Here is a 10131-nt window from a genome sequence, read left to right on the forward strand (position 1 = left end):
TAAATTTCCAAGATATGAGTGGTAATGCATATCCAACTCCACCATCCTCATCAATACCAATCCAATTGCACATTTCCAACATCGATTTCATAATTTATACAAAATCAACATTTGATGTATTTAGGACAAAACCCTATTTTCTTCCAAACTAAATTCCACCTATCAAAACCAACCATTTTATTACAACACAACCTCATTTCTAGTCCCACAACCAATTTCAAGAAACCATTTGAAAAATCCTTCTTTTGATTTTTAAACCAAAATCCTAGGTTTGTTCAAAATCCCCAAATCACAATATTGTTTTAGAAAAAGCAAATAACCAAGTTAAAAATCATAAGAAAGTGTGAATAATCCCTACCTCAAGAAGAAGATCCAAAGAAGAGATGGGTAGAACTCAACGGAGCCGAAAACATAAACTTCAAAGATTAAAACAAAGCCCTCAACGTGATCTCTCTTTTTAATGAATGGACTAGGGTGTAGAAATAGGTAGATCAACGTGTGTTTGAAGTTTAAAGACGATTTCTAGAGAAAGAGAGAGTAGATCTAAGATTTAGAGAGAGAGAGAGAGAGAGAGAGAGATGTGAAAAAGTGACTCAAAAAGTGAACTTTACGACCTGATATACGGGCAAACTGCTCGAACGCAAGAAGTGTCACTACTAGAAAAAGGGGTATATGACACAGAACTTTTTGCGACGACATACGTTGTCGTCGCAAAAAACTGCTTTTTGCGACGGTTAATATTTCATTGCCAATGGCCACTTATTGCGATGGCAATTTTTTTCTCAAAAAAGAGGAAGCATATGTTCAATGATTTTTGCAACAGCAAACCTATGGTGGTTGTCAAAGGCTTATTTTTTGCGATGGTTCTTCCCTCCCGACAAAAAATATTTTTTTTTAATTTTTGTTTTGTGATGGACATCATTGCGCCATCGCTAATAGCCACAAAACACCCAAAAGTCCCATATTCTCAAACGCTTGGTGGCTTTGATATTTTCGTTTTACCCTCTCTCTCTCTCTCTCTCTCTCTCTCTCCATCTTTCAACTATGAGTTCACCCCCACCGGCATTAGTTTGTTGATCCACCTTCACTAAGCTGACATCGTCTCCTACTCTCTCTCAATCTCGCCATCGATCTCGGTCAGTACATGGATATCACCTCTCTAAGAGCTTTAGGATTCTTCAGCGTTCAATCAGTACCTCTCAAGGTATTGCATCCAAAATTTGTATATTTATTTGCAGTTTGCACTTATCTATTTTCATCTCTCTTTTAATTCCTCGGAAAACCCTAGAGTTTAAAGGTAATGACTCTCTCTCTTCTCTCAGTTTTGATTTAAGAATTTTGCATTCGATATTTGTATCTGCGCAAATAATACAGACTATACACTTACAGCATGCCTTCTCTAAAACTATTAAACTAACATTTGTTCCCACAACCCAATTCAATAAACCTTTCCTTTACAATAATATTAATAAACGCAAAGAGAATGAGAGTTGTAATCTTCAAAGCTACTGCCTTGGGGTCTCCGTCATTGATTCTATGTTGGGGGAATCGTTGTCCACCCACCAGGTGCTTGACGAAATGCCTCTTTCAAATACATTTTTGTATAAGGATATGTGGTAGGGATTACGAAAAACTCTTCCAATAGGGCGGTTAATTAATTTTCATAAAATGAATATGTGTTGGGGATTATGAAAAAAACACCTCATCGAACATACATGAACCAACTCTGAAATGGTAGTAATATACGTCATGTGAATCAGTCAGTGCATGTTTATTGTATAGGAAAGTGGTGGTTCATTTACCTTTATCTTGTTTGAGGCTTTTATGGTTCTAAAATTAAGCTTGCAATCCCATGACATGGAAGCCCTTGAGTGAGTATTTATGGGTTTTGCAAGCTACAGTTTTCTCCTGATTGTTATAATTATTATAAAGCTCTCCATTTATGCAGAGGTCAGTGTTTTTGGCAAGATTATGGCTAATTGAGTCTTTATACATATTCTATGTATATTTCCTTGTTGTAGTTCTTTTGAAGCTTCATGTGTTATCCATTGAGCCGATGAGCAAAGTGTGCTGACCTCTTTAATATGCTAGGAAGTATGAAATATTAGCTATTAGCCCTGCTACCCTGCCTTGCCTTGCTCTCTTCTCTTCTCTTCTCCTCTTTTTTTTTATGTTTTTTTTTTTTTTGGTTGTTGTTTTAATACCCACAGAATTTTTATGACATCTGTCTACGAATGTTACTAAGGTATCAAAGCAAGCAAGTTGAGGAGGTTACCTTCCCAAACTGGAATATATAGAATTTCCAATTATGTTTTCTATTCAGAATTCATTTTGTCCCTTCAATCTCAATAGATGTATCTTATCATCCCTTGGTTTGTTCTATTGTGTATTGTTTAACGTGATTAATTTGTTTCATTTTTTGATGTTTGATCTAGTTTTGTTCTTGCCAATTTTGTTATTTTGCGTAGTGTGAAATTAGTTTGTTCCCTACTTGACTCTATGCATTTTTTTTTTCTTCTTTTTATGTGCTTGTTCCCTGCTTGACTGTAAGCCCTAAGTATTGGACATATTACAGATGTTCCAACATGCATTAGATAATTTGAAATTTGTGATATGTAGGCAACTATTCTTGTTGCTGCAACTCCCAATGCATCATTTAATAATCCCGCAATGACTTTTTCTTCTTTTATTAATTAGAAGAACAAAAATTCATAACTATGATTTTCATTTAATACTACTAAAAAATTTGACAGATATCAGTTTAAATCAAAATTATTTAGTAGTCTCGAAACATCACTTGTTTTTAATGCTATTTGTCTACTTCCAAGACTCCATTAACTATTATTAGATACTTATCTTGAGCATGAGATATTATTCTCATTCACATCCTCATTTTGATTTTATTATATAAGTAACAATGTTAGGAACTCACAATATTTACCTAGAAAAATACTGAGAAAGATATTCAATGGTTAAGGTGCATTACAAAGGAATCAATTGTCCAAAATTCAATCTACACCATCCACTATTGTTTTGGGTAAATTCTCTGGACTGCTTTTCTGGGTTGATAATTTTTCTACTGATTATAAGCAACACTAGAAACTTATAATATTTACCCAAAAAAATACCAAAAAATAGCCTTTAATGGTTAAGATGCATTTCCAACATGGGTCCTATTATACAAAATTCAATCTACGCCACCCACTATTATTTTGAGGAAATTTTCAAGACTTTTTTTTTTTTGAATAATTATATCATGTGTTACGAGAATTTTGCGTTGGTAATGTACCCAACCAATAGAAGAGATCTAAAGAATTACATGACCCTACTAAGAAGAAAAAATTGAAAAATAAGAGTGTACTATTAGATAGGCACAAAATCACATGTTCTTCTTGACTCATGATAATTTTTGGGTTTTTTTGGTTAGTAGCTTTTCTGCTGGTTATGAAAGATCATAACATAACATAACATAACCCTCGCTCGAATCAGCCTCAAAACACACCATTCCTATAAAATATGGGTATTGTAGACACCACATTTTAGACCACCCTTAAGACTTGGACGCCTCAGAGTGAACACTCGATGATTACATAATACAATGTACAAACGTTCAATTTCTTCAGCAAGAAGCCTCAATTTTGAGTTTCAGAGCCCAAAATGTTGCACCCCCTTTGGACCAAAACCTAGTTTTTTTTCTAGCCTAACCACTTAGAGGCCTATTGGCCAACAGGGGGCCGGCTGGCCAAAACTTAGTGGCCGGCCGTCTCCCTACATGGCCGGCCGGCCAAGTTTCTCGGCTAGCAAATATTTTGCTACCAGCTGTCCCCCCATATGCATGCATTGCACTAGCTACTTCAATACAGATATTTCAAGAAAGGAACCTGTGTTTCTATAAATACTTGACCATCCCTCATGGTTTTAGGTTAGACAAATTCTCAAAGAGCCAAAAACTTGCCAAACACCCCCTTTCTTTATCTTGCAATATACATACACTTCCTAAACCAATATTTTGAGGCTTCTTGCTAAGATTATTGAGCTAAAATACCAGCCCTTAAGAGTGAGCACCTTGTGAATAAAAGAGTGTCTTCTCTTCAAAGGTATAACTCTTTCCATCTTTTGCTTACTTTTTTCTCCCATCTTTTTCTTAGTTTTCTATACTATTTTGAACTGTTTTTTGGTGGGCTAAAACTTGTGATTTAAAGCTACCAAAGGTGGAAGGGTTAACTACCCGTTCTTGAACCTTATTCCATGAGCTTTAATCCTTGTGTTTCCCACTTGTTTCCCATAGGCTAAAACATGTGGTTTTATGGTCCAAAAAAATGGAGGGGCTAGCCACCCTTCCTTGGGCTTACTTACTAGCTTTAATTCTCTCTCATTTTTGTTCACTTTTTTAGCTTTTCAAACTAATTTTCCAACACTGTTTTATGAGTTTTGGGACTGTTTTGGTGTGTTTACTTCATTCATTCTTTGAATAATATGCTTATGTTGTTGTAAGTCGTCATAGGTTTGGTGGTTTAGGCCTTAGACACCAACCTATTTGAGCTGATAGATTTTATTTCATAGTTTTTATACATATACTCACACTTGTAATAATCATTTCTGCAACCTCCCTCCTTTCTTGGTTTTCTTTCTTCTTTTTCTTTAAGAGTTGTTTCAAACAATCAATTATTGCTCAAGGCATGAGAAAGGGACCTTCCATGCTTAATGGTTTAATCTCTTCCGAGGTTCAGTACCAAGGCATTGCATCTCTCTCATGCTAAGTGCAATTTCTTGTTTGCCACTTCTCTTAATTAGTGGACGTAATTATCATTTTTTGAAAAAATGAATAAAGAATGGTGAGGTAATGTAAAAGAGGTTAAAATTGGACTAAAAGTGGTAACAAGAGTAATAAAATCAAGTTGGGTTCAATCGGACGTTAATTGAACCTATCGCGTCTCGAGTCATTGCATACTCTTTAGTGATGTTAATGATTTGAGAAGCGATATCTACTACTTCCCTTGAGGTAACTCCATGATAGGAAAGAGGTGTTGTTGCTCTTTCATTTCATTTCATTGATCATTTTGTCCCATTGGTTCATAGATCATCAAGCAACAACTTTGCAAGAATCGATGATTTGTGAACTGACTCTACTCCTCCCTTGATCAATTTCATTATAGGAAGAGACGGAGAGGATAAACATCCCCTAGAAATACTCTGTTTTTGCTCTGTTTCCATTTTATTACAGTAGGGCAGAACCTCAAAACAGTGGTCAGCCGGCCGGCCACTCCATTTTAGGTAGGTAGTGTCATTTTCATGATAGAACAGAGCAGAAGCTGGGGCAAAAACTAATTAATCTTCTGACTGCAAACAGAACAGAATCCAGCAGCAAAAATAGAGGAGTTTCCCAGAGGATGTTCTTGGTTGCACGTGTGGTTTTTTTACTCTCGTTCGATTTCATTAGCTTGTAGCCCTTAGAGTAATTAGTGTTTTGTAATTAAGTAATTAAATTCCTTTGAATTAGTATGATTAGTTAAACTTAGCTTATATTCATTGATTTGGCATTTCTAATATTTAGCTAATTAGGACATTTATTCAGACCCTCTAGCATGAAGGCAAAATTGTAATATTGTGTACGTCTTCGAACCCCCATTCTTTCTTTCTTTTAGTTACTCGCTTATGGTAGATTGCATGTAGTATCATATTTTGATTTCATATCATTACTATGTGTAAAATATCCATTTTGCATGCATCTAGTTCGGTTCATCATTCTAACATTGTTGTCATTTCTTACTTCCATGAATACATGTGCTATCATATGCTTTGAGTTGAGTCATATGACATGTTAATAAACCAAACCTCGTAGTTGCATTTTGTATGTATTGCATTAGTCATTTGCATAATTAGAGCATGCATCTTTCTAACTACTTTCTTCTATTTTGGCTTGCGTCGGTTGAGTATTACGTGAGCATTTCTTGCTTTAGCATATTGCGTATATATGTTTGTGTTTCCATATCAAGCATATTACCATGAGGCTAAGTGCTTATTTGATATATATCTCTTTGAATGCCTATGGATGAAGGCCTTTTCGCTTAAGTTGGGATGATGTGATTAATATAAAGGTGAGCTTACTTTTCAAGTAGCACATATTCAAAACTCTTTTCAAACAAATATGAAATCAAAACGTTCCAAATTGGGCGAATTAGTCTATACTTGTGTGCATCACATAATAAAGATAACATAATAATCGAAACAAGTGCATATACTGTACCTAAAAAATACATCATGATTAGTAGAGGCTGATCTTTGATCAGGTGAGTGGAGCGCTCAATTCATGACCTTCCCCTCTCATACCTAAGTTCATGAGCCGAGACGCTTTGGTGATGATGGACAAGTGGCCTTTGTCACAAGTTACGAGTTTCCTAAATTTTTCAAAAATATTTAGGTGGCGACTCTAAAATCTGGAAATTCATTCCATTTTTGGCATTTTTATATTTTTAATCGATTTTACAAAGATTTGCCAGATTTGGACTCTTTTGTGTTTTTCTATTTCACACTGCACTTGTGAAACAATATTCAAAACCACGAGAGTCCGAATTGTAGGACTATCGTATCCGAGGAGACTAAACCCCCTTGAGGAGCACAAAAAACTAGCTATAGGTATCAGCAACAACTACTTGATATTGAAAGGGACATTGTTTTTTATTATTGCATTGGCCTTTGCAATCAATGGTGGGGATGCCCAAAATTCAACAACTCTTGTTCCATCAATCTTAACATTTGGTGATTCTGCAGTAGATGTTGGGAACAATGACCATATTCACATCATTTTCAAAGCTAATTTCCCACATTATGGCAGAGACTTCATCAATCATAAACCAACTGGAAGGTTCTGCAATAGCAAACTAACCACTGATATCGCCGGTAAGTTGTTCAACAGCTTGAGAATATTGGCTTTGTCAAGTTCAATTTGTGTCTCAAATATAATATTATTACTTAATTGTCATTTTAACCGTCTCTGCAAGTTCAATCTGTGTACATCTAATCAAAGATCACCTTATTCTTGGAGAAGAGGGAGGGCTTATTGGCAATTCATCTTCTAATTATCTTTGGTGCATAGATCCCTTAGGTTAGACTCTCTTAACCCTTTGGTAATTATGATTATGTGTACATATTCACCAAGTTCCTCAATTGGAACTCAACTCTTGATTCTAGAATTATACTTGTCTAAACTACTTGTGAATTGTTTAGCAATGTTACTATCGTAAAACTTTTACAACTTGACATGATTTTAATATTGTTTGCTAGAACTTATTGATTCATTTTCAATTATATATCAGAATTTGTGTGGTCAAATTAGATAACTTGCATAACCTTTTTTTTTTTTGTTCCTTTTGAAACTTATTAGGCTTCTCAAAATTCTAAGCCACAAGACTAACTTATTGGCAGTAACTTTTTGTTTCTTGTTGTCTTTTTCGGAGTGTAGGAATGCACTTCAGTTGCATTTTTTAGATTGAATTCTGTAATCTTTGTATATGAATAAAAATTCTGGAGAGGAAATTTTAATGACTAAAAAATATGGAAATGAGCTACTTCTGAAGAGCAATATATAAGGTGTCTGGTTGATTTATATGTAAGAAAATCTTTTTTTTTTTCTTCAACACCCTTCCCTTCTCCCAATCCCAATTCAATAATTTCTTCCACACCCTATTTTAAAAGTTCCTTATAATTTGTCTTTTACATATTTTGTTCGATCTTATATCCATCACATAGCATTTTTTATTTCCTACGAATTATGGACCACATTTCTAGTTTCTATTTCCCATTTATTTTTTTGATAATGACAACTTTTCTCAATTCAAAGTAGATGCTGACCCGTAATGTTACCTCATTATGAATGCTGATAATTCCTTCATATTGAAATATGTTATCTTCTACCTTCTTGAATGTGCTTCTTCACTTTTCTACATTTACTTCTTATATTTGCAGCTAGTTTTCTGACGTAAGGCCATTTGCCTTTTATATCTATATAGATAGGACAACAAATTTTGCATATTGCTACCCTAGCTTTGCAGTCTCTATGGGAGTTTTATATACAGAAAAGTCGGCTATTGGTGCTGTGGTATATAATCACTTACCTTTATAGTCTCCAAAAAGAATTTGCATAATTCTGTAACGGTCCATCGGATTGAAATTTGATATGTAAATTAATTGGTCATTGAAGTTGTTATACTAAATGATGGTTTCCCTGGTTGATGTGTTAATTAGAATATAAAACATAGTTTCATAAACCTTTTCATTTTCTATTTTTATGGCATTGAACTCAACTCAACTAATTTTTGAAGTAGTTCTTGTCCAATTATTTCTTCAAAGATCAAGAGTGAATGAGTTTCTCTGTTTCTGACTTGAAGGGGTGACAATTGGTTTGTGTTTAAGGTAGAACTTGTTGGAGGCCCTATGTGTCAGAATACACGCACGCTTTCTATAGCTACTAGTAAGAAGGTTTTATCTAAGCAATTATATAACAAGCTCTTTTACATACGAAAATTGAAATATAAAGTTCTGACTTAATATTTGTTACTCTTTATTCTAGGTGGGGGTGCTTTTTGTAATTGGCAAATGATTCAAGTGAGTCATATCGCTAAGGTGAGTGATCACGTTATATCTAGACTATAATGTTTTATTCAATAGGTGACTTTCAATAAGACCGTTTTTTTGTTGGTGGTGGATGTGGAAGAGAGGTTGGTTGAGGATGTGCCCAACAACACTCCCTATTTTATGGCGTTTAGACTCGAGGAATTTTTTCGTAAACTTTACATACTTTCAGACCTTGTGATTTGACTCCATTATGGATTTCTGAGCACATTGTAAGTCCCTCCTATCAATTCCTTCCCCAAGCTCAGTTTATGCAAGGAAAAGGAACCGAGAAAAAGGTATTGACAACAACAGACTTTATTACAAGACAGTTCAAATGCTTGTGTATATTTCACTTCTTATCTATCTATAAAATTAATCATGTTCCTTCTACTTTTGGAAATGGATCACATTGAAAAAAATTGTGTAAAAGTGTGGTGGTTTAGAGCTAAAAGTTGAATTTTTTATTTTATTTTATTTAAGCTCACCTTTTTCACTTGTTTTCTTAGGTGGAGCAATCACTTCTAGTTACTGGATTTCGGTATGAACATGACGATGCATGGAGTACCAACATAGAATTATTCAAAGAATTTACTGATGCCAGCCAGGTAATAATCATTGTCTTTCACTTGCTTTACAGATAACTTGCTTTACTTCTTACATCATAGATAGGGGTGGAAGATTTTGTTTGTAATCCCTCTCTTCATTTTGACATTTATATGTGTAGGGCGTGAGAAGGCTTGGTGCTGCTGCAGTGGATATATGCCATGTAGCTTTGGGAATTGTAGAAGCATATTGGGAATATCGTCTAAAACCATGGGATATGGTTGCTGGTGTTTTAGTAACATCAATCATTTTAAGAAATAAATCTTATTTTTTCTTCTAGATATCAATGAAAGAACTATATAGAAAACAACGCCCAATTAGTACACATTAATGTGTGTTTAGGTGGGGAAAGATTGAGTACACACCTAACCTTTGGCATAATGTACAAAATGGTGGCCCGAAGACTTGAGTCCATAACCTTAAGGTTATTACCCCAAGACTTCAAATTCGTCCGTGCCATTTTTCATTTTCTATGTTTTACTACCTTTCTAATTTTACTCAGATTCCTCACGTGTGCACTGAGCTACAATTTTTACACTTGAATTAGGAATACTATGGTAACTGTTTTAGATGACAATCTTTTCAAGAATAGATTGAAAATCTACTAACCTAAGTTGGCTAACCAATTGTCATTTGTATTTTCTTAAAACTCATCCCAGCATTCTATTTCATGGCCAAATATGGAAGCCAGGGCTGGATGATATTGCTCTCACCATTCTTGGGGCAAACTAACGGTTACCTCACCGTCTGTGCCCTTACTTCTGCTCCAAAAGGTTATAAGGTTCGTTGATTTAGGGGTTTGGTTTAGCTTATGGAGCTACTTAATAGTTTATTTATTTATTTTATTTATTTTTTTTGAAAGTTTGCTCGAGTGTTGATGCAGCTTTTGAGGCAAAAATAGCTGAAGTACTTTTA

At 34.7% G+C, this 10131-nt stretch overlaps 1 protein-coding gene across 24 annotated transcripts; it reads left to right on the plus strand.

The window, feature by feature from the left end:
- The first annotated feature begins 848 nt into the window (after positions 1-848).
- LOC114308182 (phosphatase IMPL1, chloroplastic) lies at positions 849-9829 on the plus strand. Of its 24 annotated transcripts, none has more exons than XR_014340344.1 (6): positions 849-1204; positions 6836-6900; positions 7028-7105; positions 8413-8622; positions 9120-9218; positions 9338-9793. XR_014340344.1 is itself a non-coding variant. In XM_082887704.1 (4 exons), exons 2-4 carry the CDS (start codon positions 8596-8598, stop codon positions 9494-9496), a joined length of 285 nt encoding a protein of 94 aa, XP_082743830.1. In that variant the 5' UTR covers positions 1304-6900; positions 8010-8595; the 3' UTR covers positions 9497-9829. The 24 variants fall into 24 exon arrangements, 3 of the variants coding, with proteins under 3 accessions (XP_082743830.1, XP_082743829.1, XP_082743831.1); XR_014340345.1 differs by having other exon boundaries at positions 851-1204; positions 7049-7105; XR_014340339.1 differs by having other exon boundaries at positions 852-1204; positions 7002-7105.
- The last annotated feature ends 302 nt before the right edge of the window (positions 9830-10131 follow it).

This window comes from Camellia sinensis, chromosome 9, assembly GCF_055761805.1.
Source record: "Camellia sinensis isolate YWXY chromosome 9, ASM5576180v1, whole genome shotgun sequence".
Taxonomy (NCBI): Eukaryota; Viridiplantae; Streptophyta; class Magnoliopsida; order Ericales; family Theaceae; genus Camellia; species Camellia sinensis.